Raw genomic sequence first — 22,226 nt, 5'->3', positions numbered from 1 at the left:
CGGGCTGCAGGGGCTTGTCGGTTGGGGCTTCTGAGGAGCTCAACGGATGTTGGGGACAAGCTTTCGAGAGCCACACGTGCACGGGAAGGCGAAGGTTCCATGGTTAGGGGTCCACCAGCCTGGGTTCAAACCTCGCCCTGACGGGCACTGCCGGCCACCGTGAGCAGCATAAAGGCGTGGTTGAGGGGCGGCCTCGGGAATCAGGCAGCTTGGGAGCAGATCCTGACCCTGACCTTCACCAGCGGTGGGCCTGGCCAAGTCACTCACCCTCCCTGCGCCTCAGTATCCTCAGCTATAAAATGGGGACAGCCTGAGTTTCCACGTCATGGGGCTCTTGTGAGTGGTGCTCTAGTTCTCTGTTGATTTATCAAACGTCCTCAGAAAACTCAGTGGCTTAAAATAAAAAATGTGTGATTATCTCTTATGGTTCAGTGGGTTGACCCAACTCAGCTGGGTGTCCTGCTTCGGGCTGTTCCACGATGTTTCAGTCAGATGCTGTCTGGGGCCAGTCCTCTGGGGCCCCGCTGGGCTAGGCATCCAGGGTGGCCCCTTGCAATGCTGGCAGTCGGCGCTGGCTGGCACTGGGAGCTCGGCTGTCAGCGAGATTGGCTTCTCAGGCACGGTGGTTGGGTCCCTGGAGAGTGTCCCAAGAGATCCAAGTGGAAGCTGCAAGTTTATTTTATGACCCTGCCTCAGAAGACACTCAGTGTCGCGTCTGCTGCGTTCTGATGGTCAAGAGCAAGTAACGGGGCCAGGGTCGAGGAGGACGTGCTGCACAAAGCATGAACCCCAGGAGGTGTGTCTCAGGGGTGGGGGCATCTTTGGAGACTGTGTGAAATAACGCACATGAGGCACTTAGCACAGAGAATGTGCTCGATGCGTTTTGCTATTAAACGCAAGCGACCCATCCTCTCCGAGTCTCAGCTTCTTCATCTCTAGAGTAGGGATCACGGTAATGCAAGTCTAATGGAGTTATTATTGTGAGGGCCATGGGACACCCAGCTCTTAAGGTGTGTATACACAGTAAGTGTAAGTGGCAGTGATTATAAATGGTGATAATGACATTGGGCCTTTGGTAATGCCATTGTCACTTTTTGAGAGACACGTGACCCAAATGTCCAAGAGGATGACATCGGTGAGCTTGCAGGCAGCCCCTTGTGCTCCGTTCTTCCCAGTCTGCCCCGACTTGCTACTCACGCTTGTTTTCAGGACTTTAGTGTTTCCTTGAGATCCAGCCCTGGCCACACCCTCCCCTCACACCCAGACTCCCCTCCGTGGGCCCCCACTAAGCTGCGGAACCCCATCCCTGCCCTGCACCCCGGTCCCTCCAGCTCTCCTGTCTGCTCCTTTATTTCAGCTCTTTGTCTTGACTCTCTCCAGGTCCACCTATGACAGTGCCAAGGCAAGACCCTGGCAGATGGGGGGCGCGGGGACACAGCAGATGCTTGGTGTGGGGAAGGGGTGGATGAGACCAAGGTTGGTCAGCACCTAACTTTGTACCAGGCACAGCAGGAGGCACTATACAAGCCCTGAGCTTTCCGGTCCTGCCATTGACTCCCACTTGGAGGGATTGCCATGTCTACTTGAGGGATGAGGACACAGGCTCAGAAAGGGCAAAGGCCCGAGTCACACAATTAGCTTCAGAGGCTCCAAACTGCACGAAGACCAGGGCTGAACCCAGCCTGTAGATGTTTTGTTTGACCTGCCACAGTGGTTTATTTTTTTTTTATTTGCATTTATTTCTGTCATTCAAATTCGTAAAAACTTTACGTAAAAATCCAGGTTTCTGGCTTCTCTTGACTATTGGAAGATATGTCTGTGTCTAGCCTGCATTGCCACATGGCAGCAGTCAGCTTCAGCTGAGTAGAGGCTGCCCCCTTTAGATGAGGCACCTGCTCTCTACTTTACCCAAGTCCCCACTGCTCCCTATTGCCTTCCCTTGCCTTACAATTTCCTCACTTAGTCATTTGTCTGACCTTGCAGGAATTGGAGTTTGTGACCCCGGTTGGAATGTCAACATGTCAGTTTTCCTGGTGATGGTGGGAGAATGGAAAGCTAGTCACTTTCTACTTCCGCTTTGCATTTGATCAAAATGGAGAGGGGTGGATAAAGGGGCCCTCCTACCCTAGCACACACGGTGAAACCCCAATCCTGAGCATTCACATGACAGAATGAGGGTAGTAGAACATCATGGAGTTGTAGCTTATAAAAGCTGGATGCCCAGAGAGGTTAAGTAGTTTGTCCCAGGTCACGCAGCGAGAGTAGCAAGTTAGGCCAGGTCCCAGGAGGGTGGTCCCTCTCTGTTTGCTTCTGGGGCCCATCTGTGTGTCATGTGGTGGCCTCACCACTGTCCTCCTTTCTTCCCCTCCCCTCCTCTTCAGTCTACATGACCCTGTGGAAACAGCAGGCTAGCCCTTTCCCTCTCTGGGGATCCCAGGCTGCCCTGCCCTCTCTGCAGGGCCGAGCTGGCATTTCAGCAAGTTGATCCCTTGCAGCGGGAGGAGGCGGGTTCTGGAAGAGCCTTGGCTGCAAAGAACCACTGGACAGGGTGTTTGCTGGTGTTACCGAGAGGCTGTGTGGTCCGCAGGAATCTCTTGCTCTTACTCATCCCCCTTCCTAGGCAGGTGGCACTGGCCTCCTTTTCTCTAAGACCAGGGCAGGGAGAGAGCACTGTGGTGCCCAAGGGTGCCCTGCTGCCATGGATGGACCAGCTGGGCCCCCAGAACCTGCCATCATCATCTCCTGGCTCCTTCAGTTCACAGGCACTGAGGATGGCCTACCTTAGGAGCATCTGCACCATGCCCTGCCCCACACAGTGACCCTATGCCCATCTGGCCTGCAGGTGGACGGGGGCTGCCTCCCTCAGTGACCAGGTACAATCTTTCCACCGAGCAGGGCCTGGGGTGGATTTCAAGGTGGCATCCATGCATCTCTGAATCTGGTCCCCTAGCATCCCCCGACCCACCCCTATAGCTCCCAGAAGACAGAGAGTTAGTTGACAGCCACTCCCCTTCCCCTCCCCCATCCGTGTCACAGTGTCCACTCTGTCCTTGTCTCCAAAAACCAGGCCAACCACCCACGTGCCTCACTGTACCAGTCCAGCCATGTAAGCTGCAAACACCAGCAGGCGTCCCAGACGCGAAGTTTTCAATCTGTGCCCTGCATGGGGGCCTGAGGGCCGGGGGTTTTGGGGAGCAGGGAAGTTGAAGACTCACAGATGCACCCCTGAACTCCTCACCCACATCAAAACCAGAACAGGTTTTTTTCTGTTTTTATTTTATCTGTATTTATTCATTCTACAAATATTTATTGAGCACCTGCTATGTGCCAGGCACTGTTTCAGGTGCTAAGGAAATAGCAGTGAATGAAATAAAGCTCCTGTTTTCATAAAGCTGACATTCTGGAGTGTGGGGGAAGACAATCCGAAAACAAATAATAAGGACTTGCACTTCTGGGAAAATGGAGCAGACACACTTCTCCCTACCTTCCTGCTAAGTACAACTGAAATCCCGGACATTATATATAAAACAAACATAATAAGCCTCTGACAGGTGGAGGGAAGACAGTAGCCTGGCTAAGGACCCAAGGGATAACACACTGGTGAGTACTTTTTGTCTCCTACATCCCAGATGTGGAGCTGAAGAAATCAGCAACTCAGAAATGCCAAAAGGCACTGACCCCCCCGTGCCCCGCCCCATAAAAATGCCTCTAAAAGTCTGCTTTCTAGTCAAAGAACCAGAAAAGGGCCAGCCTACCAAGACAGAAAACTTTTAGCAATAACTGCTCTACTCAGTCACCCATCACAGGAAAAAACCAACCAAACAAACAAAAAAACCCCAAACAACAACAGCAGAACCACCCTGAGACTCTACCCCACTCATGCCAAGCTTAGATCTCATGGCATCAGGCTATAATGAGGCACTCAGCTGCACGCCCACGTCCTGCTGAGCTGGTACCAGAGTAGGGAGCTGTGACTTTTGCCCTGCTTGACGGTAATATGCCCTACCCACCCCTGAGTGTCAGTGGAGGTCACCTGGAGAGCCTGGACTCCCATCCCCAGTAGGCAGTAACAAGTAAGAACCCTCCCTATCCCTGCTGGAGTGGTGTCAGAGGAGAAGCAGTGGAGAGTCAGGATTTTCACCACTGCCCAGTGGTGATGAAGACATCCCCCTCCCTGTGGTGTCAGTGGAGGCAAATTGGGGAGGAGTAATGAGGCACTTCTGCCCCTCCCAACCAGAGTGGTATCTGCAAAGGCCTAAGGGGGTCAGAAATCCCACCCCTGCCCAGCAGTAACCAGGAACCTTTCCATCTTGAATGTCAGTGGTGGCCCAGTGGGAAACCTAGACTTCTACTCCTACCTGGCATTAACAAGGCAGTGTTCCCCCTTCCTGTGTCAGAACAGTGTCAGAGGAAGTCAGCTAAAGCAGAAGGTTTAAACAAGATCCAGAGTCTCATTTAAAAAATACCCCAAATGTCAAGTTTGCAAGTAAAAATCATTCACCATATCAAGACCTGGGAAGATCTCAACTTGAAAGTAAAAAGACGAGATCCCAATACTGAGATAACAGAGATGTTAGAATCATCTGAGAAAGATTCTAAAGCAATCATGAAGATGCTTCAACAAGCAATTACAAACACCCTTGAAACAAATGAAAAAATAGAAAGTCTCAGGAAAGAAATAAGTCTCGGGAAAGAACTAGAAAATATGAAAAAGAAACAAGCGGAAATTTTAGAACTGAAAAATACAATAACTGAGATAAAAACTTCAGTGAGTGGGATCAACAGCAGAATGGAGAGGACAGAGGAAAGAATCAGTGAACTTGAAGATAGAAGTTACCTGATCTGAACAATAGAGAGAAAATAGACTTTAAAAAAATGAACAGAGCCTCAAGGACCTCTGGGACTATAACAAAAGATCTAACGTTGGAGTGCCAGAAGGGGAGAGGAAAGAGGGTGCTGAAAAAATACTCAGAGAAATAATGGCTGAAAAACTCCCCAATTTTGTAAAAGACATAAACCTACAGAGTCAAGCTGAGTGGATACCCAAACAGGATAAACCCAAAGAAATCCACACTATGATACATCTGTGTTTTTAAAAAACCTGAAGTCAAAGAAAAAAAAAAAATTGGGCTTCCCTGGTGGTGCAGTGGTTGAGAGTCCGCCTGCCGATGCAGGGGACATGGGTTCGTGCCCCGGTCAGGGAAGATCCCACATGCCGCGGATCGGCTGGGCCCGTGAGCCATGGCCACTGATCCTGCGCGTCTGGAGCCTGTACTCCGCAACGGGAGAGGCCACAACAGTGAGAGGTCCATGTACAGCAAAAAAAAAAAAAAGAAAAAAAAATTGAAAGCAGCAAGAGAGAAACAATACCTTAACTGTAGGGAAAACAAATTTAAACAGGGGATTTTGCATCAGAAACCATGGGGCTAGAAGAAAGTGACATGACATTTCAACTCCTGAAAGAAAAGAATTCAGAATTCCATTTCTAGCAAAAATATCCTTTAGGAAAGGAAAGGGGGGATCAAGACATTCTCAGATGACGGAAAACTAAGAAAATTTGTTGTCAGCAGACCTATCCTAAAAGAATGGCCAAAGGAGTTCTCTAAACAGGAAAAAAAAAAAAAATTAAAGAAGGCATCTTGGAATGTTAGGAATGAAGAAAGAACATTTTTACTTTTTCTCTTGAATTTTCTGAATCATGCATGATGATTGAAGCAAAAATTATAATGTGGTCTGATGTGGTTCTAAATTACTCAGGAAATATTTAAGGCAATTGTATTATTGATGGCAGAAGATTAAGGGACGTAAAGTGAAAACCACATAATCATATCAATCAACGCAGAAAAAAGTTTGATAAAATTCAACATCCATTTGTGATTTTTTAAAAAAACTTGCAGAAAGCTAGGAATAGAGAGAAACTTCCTCAACTTGGCAAAGAGCATCTACAAACACCCACAGCTAACATTATACTTAATGGTGAAAGATTGAATGCTTTCTCCCTAAGACTGGGGACACCACTCTTACTCAACATAGTGCTGGAAGTTCTTGCTAGTGCAGTAAGGCATGAAAAGTAAATAAAAGGCATAGAGATTGGAAAGGAAGAAATAAGCTACACCTATTTGCAGATGACATGATTGTCTCTGTAGAAAAATCTTAAGAAATCTACCCCCGTCCAAAATGCCTAGACCTAATAAATGAGTTCATTATGGTGTCAGGATACAAGATAAAAATACAAAAAAATCAATTATATTTCTATAAGCTAGAAAAAACAGTTGGGCAACAAAACTAAATAATACAATACCATGTACACTTCAAAAAGTGAAATAGTCATAAATCTAACAAAACAGCTACTTGACTTGCTTGTTGAAAACCATAAAATGCTAATGAAAGAAATAAAAGAATATCTCAATAAATGGAGAGATACACCATGTTCACGGTAAAGATGTTGATTCTCCTCAAGTTGGTATAGAGGTTTAATGCAATTCCCATTAAAATCTCAGCAACATTTCTTGTAAGTTTGGACCAGATTATTCTAAAACTTATTAGGAAAGGTAAAGGAACGAGAATAGCTAAAACAATTTTGAGAAAGAAGAATAAGGCAGGACGGATCAGGCTACCCAGTTTCAAGACTTACTATATAGCTACAGTAATCCAGACTGTGTAGTGTTGGTGGAAGGATAGGCCTACAGATCAATGGAACAGAACAAAGAACCCAGAAATACACCCACACAAATATGCCCAACTGATTTTTGACAAAGGTGTAAATCCATTCAGTGGAACAGGGAATAACTTTTTCAACAAATGGTGACAAACAGATGAACACACACAACCCAATCTTGATCTAAACTCCTTACTTTATATAAAAAGTAACTCTAAATGGATCATTGTCCTCGATATAAAATGTAAAACTATAACATTTTTAGAAAAAAATTAGGAGAAAATCTTTGGGATTTAGACCTGGCAAAGAGTTCTTAGACTTGACATCAAAAGCGTCAAAGGAAAAATTGATAAAATGGATTTCCTCAAAATTAAACACTTTTGGGACTTCCCTGGTGGCGCAGTGGTTAAGAATCCTCCTGCCAATGCAGGGACATGGGTTCGAGCCCTGGTCCAGGAAGATCCCACATGCCGCGGAGCAACTAAGCCCGTGCGCCACAACGACTGAGCCTGCGCTCTAGAGCCCGCAAGCCACAACTACTGAGCCCGTGTGCTGCAACTGCAGAAGCCGGTGCGCTGTGGCGCCCGTGCTCCAAAACAAGAGAAGCCACCGCGATGAGAAGTCCACGCATTGCAACGAAGAGTAGCCCCCGCTCACCGCAACTAGAGAAAGCCCATGCGCAGCAACGAAGACACAGTGCAGCCAAAAATTAAATTAATTAATTTTAAAAAAATTAAACACTTCTGCTGTGCGAAAAACCTTGTTAAGAGGTTGAAAAGATAAGCTACAGACTGATAGAAGCTATTGGAAACCACATATTTGACAAAGAACTAATATCTAGGATATATAAAAACTCTCAAAACTCAACAGTAAATAATAACAATAGCAAAACAATCCAATTAGAAAGTGGGCAGGACTTCCCTGGTGGCGCAGTGGTTGGGAGTCCGCCTGCCAATGCCGAGGACGTGGGTTTGAGTCCTGGTCCGGGAGGATCCCACATGCCGCAGAGCGGCTAGGCCCGCGCGCCACAACTGAGCCTGCGCTCTAGAGCCCGCAAGCCACAACTACTAAAAGCCCACGCATCTAGAGCCCATGCTCCGCAACAAGAGAATCCACCACAATAAGAAGCCCACGCACTGCAAGGAACAGTAGCCTCCGCTTGCTGCAACTGGAGAAAGCCTGTGCACAGCACCTAAGACCCAACGCAACCAAAAATAAATAAATAAATTTATAAAAAGAAAGCAAGGCAAAAAACGTGAACAGCCGTTTTACCAAAGAGGATACACAGATGGCAAATAAGCAAATGAAAAGGTGTTCAACACCATTAGCCATTAGGGAAATGCAAATGAAAGCCACAATGAGATATTTCTACATGTCTCTCAGAATAGCTAAAATTAATAAATAGTGACAGTGCCAAAAGCTGGTGAGAGTGTGGAGCAGCTCATACGTTGCTCTAGGAATCCGATTCAGTGATATAAAGGAACAAATGCTTGATACACACAACTTGGATGAATCTCCAGAGGACTATGCTGAGCGAAAAAAGGCAACCCCAAACATACGTACTGGGTGACCCCGTTAATGCAGCATTCTTGACATAACGAGATTATAGGAACGAAGGACTGATGAGTGGTTGCCGGAGGTTGAGAGCCATGTGGGTATGCCTATAAAATGGCAACAGGAGGGATCACTGTGGTGATGGATGGAAATGTTTTGTATCCTGACTGTATCAGTGTCAATATCCCGGTTGTTACTATATTTTCAAGATGTTACCATTGGGGGAAACTGGGTATAGAGTACACAGGGATCTCTCTGAATCCCCTCCTACAACTGCATGTGAATCTGTAATGATCTCAAAATAAAATGTTTAATTTAAAAACAAAGAATAGGGGCTTCCCTGGTGGCGCAGTGGTTGAGAGTCTGCCTGCCGATGCAGGGGACACGGGTTCGTGCCCCGGTCTGGGAAGATCCCACATGCCGCGGAGCGGCTGGGCCCGTGAGCCATGGCCGCTCAGCCTGCGCGTCCGGAGCCTGCGCGTCTGGAGCCTGTGCTCCGCAGCGGGAGAGGCCACAACGGTGAGAGGCCTGCGTACCGCAAAAAATAATAATAAAAACAAAGAATAAAAAAATGATAGATAAAAAGGCACAAGAAGAAAAAAGAAGAAAAAAAAAGACACAAGAGAAGTGCAGGGTGTTATGAGGACTGTGGTGAAATTAAACAGGGGTATGTGGTAGAATGTGATGCGCCATCTTGCTTGAGTCATCAGAGTTGAGAGTTACTGTTCAGAGTAAAGATCCCTGGTTGTAAAGACTAGAAAATCACTTCAAAAGGAACTTATGCAAAAGAAGGGAATTTATAGAAAGTAATTGTATAAGAACTTTTGTTGCCAATGAAAGAAACCCAATTCAAACTGGCTTGAGGGGGGAAAAAAATCCGAAAAAGGCATTTGGGCTCCTATAATTGAAAGTCCAGGAGTAATGGCTTCAACTCAGGGATCTAGCTCCTTTTTGTGGCTCTGCTTCCTTTTGAGTCAGCTTCGTTCTCGGGGTGGGTGGGGGGGTGTGACCAAATGGGCTCCAGCAGCTCCTGGCTCAAATCCCACCAGCTTGGCACCCCAGAAAAAAGATGAGCCCTGTTTCCCAATAGCTTCAGCAAAAGTCCTGGGAATGAGTCTCGATAGCCTAATCAGGGTGTCACATGTCCATCCCTGAACCAATTACTGTGGCCAGATGGAAGTGACACTCTCCTTGGCCAGGCCTAGGTCATGTGCACACCCCTAAAGTTTGAGGGTGAGGCCAACCCCACAGGAACCACACGGCCCAAGAGGGAGGGGAGTAGTGGTCCCTTTACAGAATGGGTGCTGGTCAGGCCAAACCAACAGACATGTACTCATGGAATTCCAGAAAAAGCCTGCTTCTTCATTCTCTGTCCTCATGTTCTGAATTTCCATCACTCTAGTTCAGACATCCCAGATTGAGCTAGACTCTTCAGTTTCATTGTTCAGAAGAGAGAACAATGTATCTGACTGGACCAGCTTGGGACAGATATTCGGCCCTCCTCCAATCATCTGTGAACAGTAGGGTGGGGTCACCTACTACGCCCTTTGATGGACAGGGCAGTTCTTAGAGGGGCCAGACTGACACCCTGCAGCTGTCTATTATAGATACTCAGAGTTTCTAGAGGACCTAAATTAGTTTCTTATGAAAAAACAGGGGAATCTCCTAAAGGTTTTTTTTTTTTTTTTTTTTTCGGTACGTGAGCCTCTCACTGTTGTGGCCTCTCCCGTTGCGGAGTACAGGCTCCGGACGCGCAGGCTCAGCAGCCGTGGCCCACGGGCCCAGCCGCTCCGCAGCATGTGGGATCTTCCCAGACCGGGGCACGAACCCGTGTCCCCTGCATCGGCAGGCGGACTCTCAACCACTGCGCCACCAGGGAAGCCCCCTCCTAAAGGGTTTTGCAATAAGGGAGAGATGATGAATGGGGATCCCTGGGAGAAAGGTGGAATCCTCAGATTTCCCCTTGCTTTCCTTCTGAGGCTGACACAGAGAAGAGCAGTGGGTATGGGAGGTGGGCTGCACTGACCTTGAGTAATGCAGGGGTGGTGATGTTGAGAGACCCAATGGGTGGCTGGTGGAAGGGGAGGCTGGAGGCCCTGAGACAGTGCAGCGTTGGCAGCAACAAAACTGAGCCCTTGATGTGTAGGAAACCAGTGATCAAGACAGAGACTGGGCAACAGGTACCTGGGAACCGGACCGGGTGCAACTGGAGCAAGGCGGGTACCCCACTTCTGGTTCTACACGTTACTGCACGGTCTTGATCAGAGGAAGCAGGCAGGAGGCCATTTCTAGAGTGGGCGCTGGAGCAGAGAAGACCAGCAGCCTGGCCAGCTGACTCTCCTAGCTCCACATTCCCCTTCCCTCCTCTCCAGATGTGGACAGGACAGATTCTCCAGCTCTGGTTGACATCCACATCAGGTGAGCGCAGCCAGGAGTCCCCAGCTGTGCCCGGAGGAAGTGTGAGCAGAGAGCCTTAATCTAACAGAGAAAGAGCTTGGAAACCAAGTCAGCTAAATGGGGAGATTGGGACTGACATATATACATTAATATGTATAAAATAGATAACTAATGAGAACCTGCTGTGTAGCCCAGGGAACTCTACTCAGTGCTCTGTGGGGACCTAAATGGGAAGGAAATACAGAAAAGAGGGGATCTATGTATACATATGGCTGATTTCACTTCGCTGTGCAGCAGAAACTAACACAACACGGTAAAGCAACTCTATCCCAATTTAAAAAAAAAAAAAAAAGTGGGTAGAAAGGATGTTGATAATAGTGATGGCAGTAACGAGGGCAAACCTTTCTTGAGTGCCTACTATTTCCAGGCGCTGTTCTAAGATATTTTTAATGGGTCGTTTTCCTTTAATCTTTGCAACAGGCCTGTGACGTGGTACTCTATGAGGCAGACAGGCGAAACACCTTTGCCAAGGTCACTCGGGAACAAGGGTGATTTAACTCCATGGAAAATCAGCTACTAGGGCATCTGACCCCCCTCTACTTTTCCATCATCAACTCCAACTAACCTCCTCACACCCCCTCACTCGGCACCTCAAACCTCCTACGGTTTGTGGCGTGCTTCCTACTGCCTCCTGTCTCCATGCCTTTACACATGCTCTTCCCTCCTCCAGGAATGCTGTTCCCCCTAGTAAACTCTCACTCATCCTCCAAGACCGACTGCAGGCGTTGTTGTATTTTGGTCACTTTCCCTGATGCCGACCTGTGGATGGAATGACTCGCTCTCTTCTTACCTCCCAGTGATGACCTCTGTGGTGTCTGCATCACAGTGTACAGATAATGCTGTCTCCCAGGCCAGACCACGGGTGGGGCCGGGATCAAGTCTTACTCTTCTCTGCAGCAGCACATGCTCAGGTCCGGATGTCTGGTGGGTGTGGTTTTCTGTCCCCTGCCCACCCTCACCGTGGCACCTCTCTCCTCGTCTCTTGGCAGCCTGGCGTGGGGCTCCTTTACCTGCTGCATGGCAGCCTCTGTCACCACGCTCAACTCCTACACCAAGACGGTCATTGAGTTCCGGCACAAGCGCAAGGTCTTTGAGCAGGGCTACCGGGAGGAGCCGACCTTCATAGACCCTGAGGCCATCAAGTACTTCCGGGAGAGGTCAGTGCACACGGGGTCACCTCTGGCCACCACTGGGAATCAGAAGCCCGAGGCCCGGCCTCAGTGGCCACAGGGCGCCAGTCGAAAACTAGAGTGATCTGACGGAAGTGTTCTGGGGGGTTGCGGGTTGGAAGGGGCAGGCTGGGTGAGGCAGCGTTTGGACCCCACTATGTTGGAATTTCTGGGACATTTTAATGTTTTATGGGGCATGAGGTTGCCTTGGGCTTATGTGAACAGAGCCCGAGAAACCAAGAAGGGAATCAAGTTTGAGTGTTTGCCCTTGGGCCCCATGCTTCTTAGAACCAAGATAGGGTCACAGAGAGGCAGAACCAAGGTTTCCTTCTTGGGCTGTGTCACAGCACTGAGTGAAAAGAAGACTCAGCAGTGGGATCCGTGACGGTTGCTAGAGGAGGAGGGCTCCTCAAGGTCAGGGACCACATCCGATCACCTGAGTCCTTAGAGTCCTGCTGGGAATAGAGAAGATGACAATAAATAGTAGGTGGATGTATGGATGTATGGATGGATGGACGGTTGAGTGGATGGACAGATGTATGTATGGTTGGGTGGGTGGTTATGTGGATGAATTGATGGGTGGATGGATGGATGGATGGATGGATGGATGGATGGATGGATGGGTGGATGGATGGATGGGTGGATGGATGGGTGGATGGATGGATGGATGGATGGATGGGTGGATGGATGGATGGATGCATGGGTGGAAGGACAAGCAAATGGTTATCATATTTCCTGGAACCATCTCCTAAATAAACTACCTGTACCCAAATCTTTATCACAGCCTGCTTTTGGGGAGCTGATTGGACATGCCATAATGCCTTTTGGTGGCAGGGAACTGAAAGGTTCTCAGGACTGATGACAGAGTCTGAGGAGGAAAAGGGGGAAGGAGACTGTGGAGCTGGGCAGCACTGAGGAGTTGGACTCTTCGTGGGGCACATGGAAGGGTTTAAGTCAAGAAGTAGCACGGTGGAGGATGGTGGGGGCCACACCAGAACCTCCCTCTGACTGCTGCAGACCCCATCATCTCTCCCTTGCCCCATGAGCCTCCTTTCTGTCTCTTGAACACTACAAGCTCATCCCCACCTCAGGGCCTTTGCACCTGCTGTGCCCCTGCCTGGAATCCTCACCTGGCTGGCTCACTCAGGTCATGGCTCAGATGTCACGTATTCAGTGAAGCCTTCCTTAATCACTTCATCTAAATTTGTACACCCCCATACACCCTGTCCTAGTCACTCTTTATCATTGCTATTTTTTCATAGCACCTACACAACCTGACATTATTATTATTATTATTATTATTATTATTTTGCGGTATGCGGGCCTCTCACTGTTGTGGCCTCTCCCGTTGCGGAGCACAGGCTCCGGACGCGCAGGCTCAGCGGCCATGGCTCACGGGCCCAGCTGCTCCGCGGCATGTGGGATCTTCCCAGACCGGGGCACGAACCCGTGTCCCCTGCATCGGCAGGCGGACTCTCAACCACTGTGCCACCAGGGAAGCCCCTGACATTATTTTATTTGTTTGTCTGTTTGGTAGTTTGTAGACCGGGAGCTCCATGATGGAAGGGCTCTGCTGACTTCTTCCCCACTGTATTTTGAGCACCGAGGACTGGGCCAGGCACCTAATAGGTGCTCATTTAACATTTTGGGGGTTAGTTTGGGGGGGGTGTGTGTGTGATTGGCTGAATACTTCTCTTTGGAGACCTCAGCCCTGACTGCCTCGTCCACTTTCAGCTCAAGCCCCACCATCACTGGGCAGGTTCAGCATCCCAGCGCCCCTTCATCAAAGTCCCAGGTCAGTTGTCCAGTCCTGGGCCTGTCAGGTGTGGTCAGGGAGGTCAGGCCAGCCTGGCACACAGGCCTGCCTTGCTCACGGCTGTGGAAAGAGCCCGTCCGCTAGGAAGGTGGTGATGACTGGCAGAGCACGGGACCCGTAGTAGGTGCTCAGGAAGTGTTTACAGCAGCTGCGTGGGCAGCCTTGTGTCTAAAGCTGCCCCATGGGCACCGCATCTTCTGTCGCCTGGGCTGTGGGAGAGCCCGGAGCATCATGGGCTCCCTCGTTCTCCTGAGGCAGAAGACAGGACCTCTTTGTACCTCATCAGCCAGAAGCTGCTGTTCGCTGGTCCTGAACAGCTCAGGCCCCAACGATGTGGGAGAAGATAAAGGCTTCCCAGCATATGTGCAGAATATCACTTTACACGTTCCTAACTTGAACATTATGCAGAGGTTCATCAAATTTTATTTCCCTTCCTCTCCAAGGAGAACACTTCAGCTTAGCCGGGCTGTTCATTTTTTTTTCTTTCTTTCTTTTTTTTGGTGCCTTCTCTGCAAAGAGCTCAGAGCACACAGACAGATGTCTACACAGGTCTGTGGGGACCCAGCAGCAGGGCTGAACTCCTGCAGTGGCCAGAGTTCCTGAAACCATAGCCAGGGACGTAAGGGAAGAGATCCTTGAGCCCCCCTGCCCACGTTTCTTACTCCTTGGGGAACAGGGTGTGCTGTGGAGAGAATAGGGGTTTGAGGGCCCCCCTGACCTGAATTTTCCAGTTCTGTCTTCTCACTGCTATGTGACTTGGGGCAAGTCACTGAGCGCCTCTGGGTCGATTTCCGCTGACCTACAGTAGGAGAACCCAGAGCTCTCGTCATCTCGGGAAGGCTCAAATTGGACCCAGGTCACGTGGTAAGCACAGTGCATGGCACATGGAGGGCATTTCATGTGTCCCTTCTGCGACTGATACAAAGTACAAAGCTTGGGAATGACCAGCTTAGGATGGAGGGGAAGACAGTGTTGTGGATATCGGGCATCTAAGAAGCACGTTAGTAACCACAGCGGGGGCTTCCCTGGTGGCGCAGTGGTTGAGAGTCCGCCTGCCGATGCAGGGGACACGGGTTCGTGCCCCGGTCCGGGAAAGTCCCACATGCCGCGGAGCGGCTGGGCCCGTGAGCCATGGCCGCTGAGCCTGCGCGTCCGGAGCCTGTGCTCCGCAACGGGAGAGGCCACAGCAGTGAGAGGCCCGCGTACCACAAAAAAAAATAAAAATAAAAAATAACCACAGCAAACAGGTGGGTGAGGTGCGAGGTGGGCTGTGAATACGGAAGAGCGCTGTGGGATAAGACGTGCCCTTGGAGAGGGTGCAGGTTTTCCCAGGCGCCCCCCGCCCCCGCCCTTGCCATTCCTATCAGCGGAGAGCCACCCCTGACTGAGGACAAGACGGTGCCCTGTGGAGGCTGATGGAGTAGGAGGGCCCGTACTGCCGCCCACCCCACTGCACCCCGTCCCCGTCCTGCTGGATTTTTCTCTGCAGGAGCCAGTTGTGAGTCTGAGGAGTGATCGGGCAGATTCCGAACCATTTTCAGAGGTTGTGAAATGTAGTGGTGTGTGGAAGAAAGGTATGGGTGTGTGTGTGTGTGTGTGTGTGTGTGTGTGCATGTGTAGGGGCCAGTGTGCCCCTGTATGTTGGGCTTGTGGGGGAGGGCGAGCCTGCTTCCTCTGAGCAGACTTGCCTGTCCCAGCTCTGAGAAACGTCTGGCCTTAAACCCTCCCAGCCTCACCCTGCCTATTGTCCCCAAGAAGGGCGTCTTAATCGGGCCTCCCAGGGGAGGGTCGAAAGCTGCAGGACGAAAGGTAAATATCTGCACATCGGGGCTTTCTTGAATGCTTGACGTTCAGATCTCGTTTAACAATGCGGGGAAGGAAATGAGACCCTGTTGGATTGGACTCCAGGGGGAATTCAACTGAGCCAGCATCCCGCTCCCGGGAAAGCCGCCGTGGGTGGGTGGGAGCAAAGGGCCGGGGCCTCCAGGGAGGAGCGCAGCTGCCCTCCCCAGGGTCAGATCACCCCGTCACATGCCCTTGCTCCAAGGCATGAGGTGCGCGTCCCAGTCTCTGAACTTGTGCACGCACTTTATCTGCCTCCGCGCCAGAGCAGTGAGCTTTCTTGGCTTCCGCTCTGTCCCTGACACCTAGAGCCACAGATGCTCAACAAGTTATTAACTATCCGTAGTAATTATATTGTTCATTATAGTGGTGCAGTCCCCTCTGTTGCAAGCACTGTTCGAGGGTCTTACCTGTACACTCGCACTTAACCCTGTGGAAGCCACGAGGAAATAGACCAGGGCTGGAATGAGCTCTGCAGTTTATTAGTTGTGAGTCCCCTGGTGAGTCACTCACCTCAGAGCCTTCCAGCCTCTTCCATCACCTGCCGGCCCCCCCGCTCTGGTCTAGGGAGTGCAGCAAATCACCCTGGGTGCTGCGATGGGGTCTCCTGGAGGTCACTCCAGGTGGAGGGCTGGGCACCCCGGGAAAGGCAGAGGCTAGAGAAGCCTTCACAGACGAGACCCTCAAGCCAGGTTTTTAAAGGTACGCACAGTGTGCATGGCCAGATGGGCAGTGGGTGGGAGAAGGCGTTCCCAGGCACAGGCAACAGTGCGAGCAAAGGCCAGGACGGGCAACACACAAGGGTAGTTAGGAAACTCTAAGCAGTTTGGTGTGATTTGAGAGTAGGGTATGGGTGGGAGTTCGGCCTGGCTGTCTCATCTCTCTCGTCCTCCCACAGCATTTGGGGTGGGGGGGGGGGTGCTGGCGCAGTAGCGGACTGGATGTTACTGGGATGAGAAGGCGGCATGGGGACCGTCCCCAAGCCTCCTTCCTGGGTGCCAGGCCTCACGGGGCTCTGGGCAGATGCAGAGCAGCTGCACCCCAACCTGGGGGCGATCGGCTTGGACATAAGTCGTTCTGGCATAGTGGCGGACCACCCCCTCTTTACCCATCCCCACGACTGGAGCAGAAAGGGCCGTAAGGACCCCACTCCCCACTGGTTCTGCTCTCTCTCCTGTCTGTTGTCACGAACCTTTGGAAGGGCTAGTCTTCACCTCCTCACCTCCCCTCATGGCTCGACCCACTGCAAGCTGCCCTCCACCCCTGACTCCGCTGAACCAGCTCCCAGAGGCCTAGATGATGTGCACACACCCTCCCTCCCAGCTCCCACCAGCCACTCTTCTGGTCTCCAGGCAGCCCTTCCCACCCCCTCCTCCTTGTTCTGTTAAATGGAGATGCTCCCAAAGTCCGTTTTAGGCCCTTCCTCGACATTAGCCTCGGCGGCCACATACGCACCAGGACTCCTGAATTCTTAGTCCCCTCCTGACCCCCAGCCCCATATCCAGCCGCCTCCCTGGTGTTTCCACTCTGGATCTTCAAAGGCATCAAAAATCAACACGGCCAGTACCCACTCATGATGGTCTCCTCCAAACCTGGTCCTATTTCCACGCTCCTCCCCAGGGTGGTCCTGCTTGTGCAAGCAGACATCTGCACATCATGTCAGGACACCCCAAATCCAGTGGAGGTGAGATGTAAATCCCACATCTGTCCTCCCCCAGCAGCCAAAGCCTCTTCACTATGCTAATGTGATCAGGGTGCCTCTACCCTCATCTTTCTGCTAAAACACTGCAGTGCCTCCCCACAACCTCAGGACAAAGGCGCAGCTCCCCCCCCCATAACTTATGAGCCTCCCTGTGGACCCGGGCCCCTTCGCCTGCACACAGCTGCCCGTCCCCTGGAAGTTCCCCAGACAGAGTCGTTCTGCTTCCATGCAGCCTCAGGATGGCTGTCCTCTCTATCTGGGGTGCCCCCCATTCTTCGCCTTGTTGGTTCTGGGCCTGCAGATCTTACCTCAAGCATCGATTCTTTTTTTTCTTTTTCTTTTAGAATCAATTTTATTTATTTTTGGTTGTGTTGGGTCTTCGTTGCTGCGCACGGGCTTTCTCTAGTTGTGGCGAGCGGGGGCTACTCGTTGTTGCGGTGCGTGGGCTTCTCATTGCGGTGGCCTCTCTTATTGTGGAGCATGGGTTCTAGGTGCGCAGGCTTCAGTAGTTGTGGCACGCAGGCTCAGTAGTTGTGGCTCACGGGCTCTAGAGTGCAGGCTCAGTAGTTGTGGCGCACGGGCTTAGTTGCTCTGCGGCATGTGGGATCTTCCTGGACCAAGGCTCGAACCCATGTCCCCTGCATTGGCAGGCCGATTCTTAACCACTGCGCCACCAAGGAAGTCCTCAAGCATCGATTCTGAACTGGACTGAGTTCCCCCGCCCGTCCTCTCTCAGCACTGGCCACGGATGCAAGTTCCACGGGGCAGGGATACAGGTCCACTCCCTTCTTTATTCCCAAGTAAGGGATGGATGGAGAGGGTGACAGCAGAGGGGAAGGAGCCTTGTGGGGAGGTCGCTGGTCAGTCTGTTGGCCAAGGTGACCTTTGTCCTCTAGGAGCTGCCACTGGTCTTGCTTGCATGGCCTTTCCCACACTGCTGCCGCCATGCTGAACAGCACACTGCTCAGGTGCGCTCACCTCTGCTCACCTGGTCTTTTGACTTTTGAGATAAGTCAGGTGTAGAGGTTTTCATGTTGTCAGGGGCCTTTAGACCTGTTGAAGGCGGGCACAGGGTGCAGGGGTAGGGGCTCCACTAACGCTAGTGATTGTTTTCCTGAGTGGTAATTTCTAGCCCATGCTGTTCCCCAAATAATATCAAGGCGCTGATATCTAGAGGCGTCTTTTTAAAACCCAGTAGAGGAACAGGAGGTAGAACTGTCAGCCACACACGAAGGTCAGGGGAGGGCGCTGGCACCGTGGCTATTTATCCTCCCTGTATTTTCCAGCCGTTCTGTATCATGATGACCTTACAAAATGGCAAAAGAGAGAGAAAAAAAGAATCTTTTAAATACCCGTTTATTTCCGCCGTCTTGGAATGGCACTTCCGCTGGGATGTTATAGAATCTTAATCTCCCACCTGTGGTCATTTATTTGACAAATTTTCTTTTAATTTCATCCTTCATTCCATCATCAGTGCATCATTTAAAAATCATGGTGTTTGGGCTTCCCTGGTGGCGCAGTGGTTGAGAGTCCGCCTGCCGATGCAGGGGACGCAGGTTCGTGCCCCGGTCTGGGAAGATCCCACATGCCGTGGAGCGGCTGGGCCCGCGAGCCATGGCCGCTGAGCCTGCGCGTCTGGAGCCTGTGCTCCGCAACGGGAGAGGCCGCGACAGTGAGAGGCCCGCGTACCGTAAAAAAAAAAAAAAAATCATTGTGTTCTTTGTCCTCTGTGACTGTTTCTTAGCCATTTAACCTCTGAGACGTGTTCGAGCACAGCTCCCTCTTACCTGTCTGTTTCCACTCTCGCTGCTTGAATATTACTTCTCAGGGATGCCTCGCACCTCTTGCGAGGTGCCCAGAAATTAGAGATGGCGCCATGGAAGGTTCAGGGCCCTCCCAAGATTAGCTCGATGACCAACGCTTTGTGAAAGGAAAGCGAAAAGAACAGAGTGGTCCTTGAACTGGAAATGATCCTGCAGGACAGCTGCTCCCTGACCTCCATGTTTTCTCCAAATCTCAGCCCAGTGGAGGCGGGAGGGCTCCGGGTGCCCTCCTTCCCACCGTCACTACTGCGGGCTCTTCGGTGAAGCTCATTTGCAGCTGGGACTGTGGGGAAGGCACTGGAGGCCTGGGCCCACTGGGTGACAGCCCAGGACGTAGAGGGTGACTGGGCTGACCCTTTGCGGAGCCTCACAAGTGCCCAGAGCCCAGGGTCCAATGCCTAGTTCCTCAGATGTGGTCTGGGGCCCAACAGCATCGACCCCACCTGGAAACCTGTTAGAATGCAGGCCTTGCCCCAGACCCACTGCCCCAGACCCACTGAACCAGAATCTGCATTTTTAAAAGCTCCTCGGGTGATCTGTGGGCACTGGCACATTTGGGAAACGTTGGGCTAGAGGACAGAGCAGATGCAGCCCGGTTATGGGTCAGGAGGTGGACATGGCCAGTAGAGGCCAGTGGATAAAGAAGGGTTCTACACCTCAGTGCTACTCAAAGTGTGGTCCCTGGACCAGGGCCCATTTGCAAATGTCCATGATGATATAAGGAGAGGAACTGAGACACGTGTTTGGAAACTTTCATAGTGAGTTGATATCGCTGGTACACCCAAGCTTACCTTTTGTGTGTGTGTGTGTGTGTGTTTCATTTTCTAGCAACTCATTTTTATTGTATTTTATTAAAAATTTGGTCCGAGGTAGATTGAAAATTAAGGGGGAAAAACCTAGTCCTTTATCAGATGGTTCGAGAAGCCCACCACGTAGACTGCCACTTTATACCAGGAAGTGACTGGAGATTTGGGAAACAAGCCAGCCTGGGGCAGCAAGAAAGGGTTTGGCTTTGAGGATGGCGCAGAGAGGGCCACGGCAGCTGGAGCGCGCTGGGAGCTGTGTGCTGGGGAGGCCTGGGGCTCCCGCCACAACAGAGGTAAGACCCGGTAGACCTCTTGCCAGTGCCCCAGCTGCTGTGGCCACACTTGGCTCTGGAATTAGATGGGCAGGTGCCAGGGGTCTCTCCGTAAGACAAGACATTTGTTCACACCATCAAATCCTCGGAGCCTCCCTGCTCCATCGCTTGCGTCCTTCTCTTCTCTCAGAAAGAGCAAATGCCCAGGCTCAACCCGATTCCAGATGTTGTAGGTCATTGGGGCAGTGACTCTGTGACAGTGTGGTCACACCCCCCGCCGCCATTTGCACACCTGCTGGCTGTTCTGGGAGAGCCCGAGTTGGATGGTGCCCAGCCCCGCTTTCCACTGGGACCTCCTAGTGTAGGTGTACCCATGGTGAGTCTGACAGAGCATCCCTTGCCAGCCGGGAATCTGCAGGTCACAATGGAAACAGGCTTGGGCCCTGTTTCTTTTTCTTTTTTTTTTTTTTTTGCGGTACGCGGGGCTCTCACTCTTGTGGCCTCTCCCGTTGTGGAGCACAGGCTCCGGACGCACAGCCTCAGCGGCCATGGCTCACGTGCCCAGCCGCTCCGCGGCATGTGGGATCTTCCCGAACCGGGGCACGAACCCGTGTCCCCTGCATCGGCAGGCGGACTCTCAACCCCTGCGCCACCAGGGAAGCCCGGGCCTGTTTCTTGATAAACCTGAGTTCAAATCCCTGCCCTGCCACCAGCCAGCTGCCGGGGTGGAGCTGGCCCATGAGAGCAGAGTGTACAGATGCCTTCCTGGTGCCACGTTCAGTGACATCACACGTTCAGTGATGTCCAGAGGTGTTTGACACTTTGAAGCCTTTTCTCTGCTTCAGATCAGCCGTGCTGGGAGTCTTCAGCCCACAGAGGTCCACAGACACCCCAAAGCAGAGCACCCTCTCTTGTAGAGGTGGTTGTTGATCTTTACCAGCACACCACTAGACTTTGGGCAAGTTACAAAGTTTTCACATCTGTAAAATGGGGATGATGGTAACGATGATGACGATGGTAGTGCCTCTGTGGTTGGGATACAGGTTTGAATCAGTGTAAATATACCGCAAATAATGAGGATTTAAACAATGTACAAGTTTATTTCTCTCTCCTGTGAAAGTCTGAGCAGTTACCTCTGTTTCTGTCGCCTTTCCCTAGGGATCATTCACCTTTCTGCACATCACAGCATCGGTTCACTCAGCCCCTGCTCTGACTCTCCTTGTCCCCAGTTTGGGGAGACTCTTCTCTTCTGGGGCATAAGGCTGTGCTGTGACTCCCTGTGCTTCCCTCTGCCCTGAATCCAGAGGTGTTTCATACTTTGAAGCCTTTTCTCTGCTTCTTGGAAAACATCCCTTTCCTGACGCAACGAGGTCAAAATGATGAAATGAAAGGAAAGGGTGTATGTGGGGATTTTTGAGGGGAAGCATTGGTTAATATGTTAAAATAATAGCCTTCTGCATCAGGAGCTGGGAGGTGGAGTCACAGAGTGACCAACCGCAAAGGACCCAGCGATGAGGATGCCGACGATGATAATAACAGTTGTGACAGTAGCAAGTGCAGGCGGTGCTGTAAGAACGCCAAACAGATGGAGCTGGAGCGTGTACTATTCACTGAATCCTTATGACAACCCTAAGAGTGGGTACGTCATTATGCCCATTTATCAGATGAGGAAATCGAGGCTCAGGGATGACAGGGACGTGTCCAGACTCAGAGCTAGTACATGGTGGAGCCACCGCTCCACCCGCTCACAGAGGAGACGCTGAGACCCGGAGAGGAAGGTGACACAGCAGGTGCGTGGAGGGCCTGAGGGGCCCTGGGCCCCACCCGCTGCCCCTTCTGAGCACTGCTTCACCCCAAGCATCCCCCGCTAACCCTTCAAGGCACTTATTTAGATGCGTGGGTCACCCCTCACACCACCATCAAAAAAAAAAACAAAAAAAACCCTGTCTTCAGAAAGCACATAATATTTCCTGCAGGACGTACTTCAAATTAAAGAAGATAGTCGTCTAGTGACAGTTGAGTATTTCCTTTTCTTTCAGTACAAAGGTCAGCCTCCCTGGATGAACCTGGGCTGCCTCCCCGGTGGTCTGCTCTTAGCCTTGGCTTCCTTTCCTCAACTCCCTGCCT

General features: G+C 51.1%; 1 protein-coding gene across 2 annotated transcripts in view; it reads left to right on the top strand.

The window, feature by feature from the left end:
- Positions 1-22,226, top strand: part of GSG1L (GSG1 like) — a 220,367-nt gene that overhangs the window by 182,404 nt on the left and 15,737 nt on the right. The window contains exon 5 of one of the 2 annotated variants that reach the window (XM_004268603.4): positions 11,659-11,826. The exons of the other annotated variant lie outside the window; for it this stretch is intronic. Coding sequence (XP_004268651.2) covers positions 11,659-11,826 — 168 coding nt within the window. The remainder of the gene's footprint in view (positions 1-11,658; positions 11,827-22,226) is intronic. 2 annotated transcript variants of the gene reach the window in all.

The sequence above is a fragment of the Orcinus orca genome, chromosome 16 (genome assembly GCF_937001465.1).
Source record: "Orcinus orca chromosome 16, mOrcOrc1.1, whole genome shotgun sequence".
Lineage (NCBI taxonomy): Eukaryota > Metazoa > Chordata > Mammalia > Artiodactyla > Delphinidae > Orcinus > Orcinus orca.
Note: the sequence above shows the minus strand (reverse complement) of the source record. Positions and strands in the feature narration are given on the sequence as shown.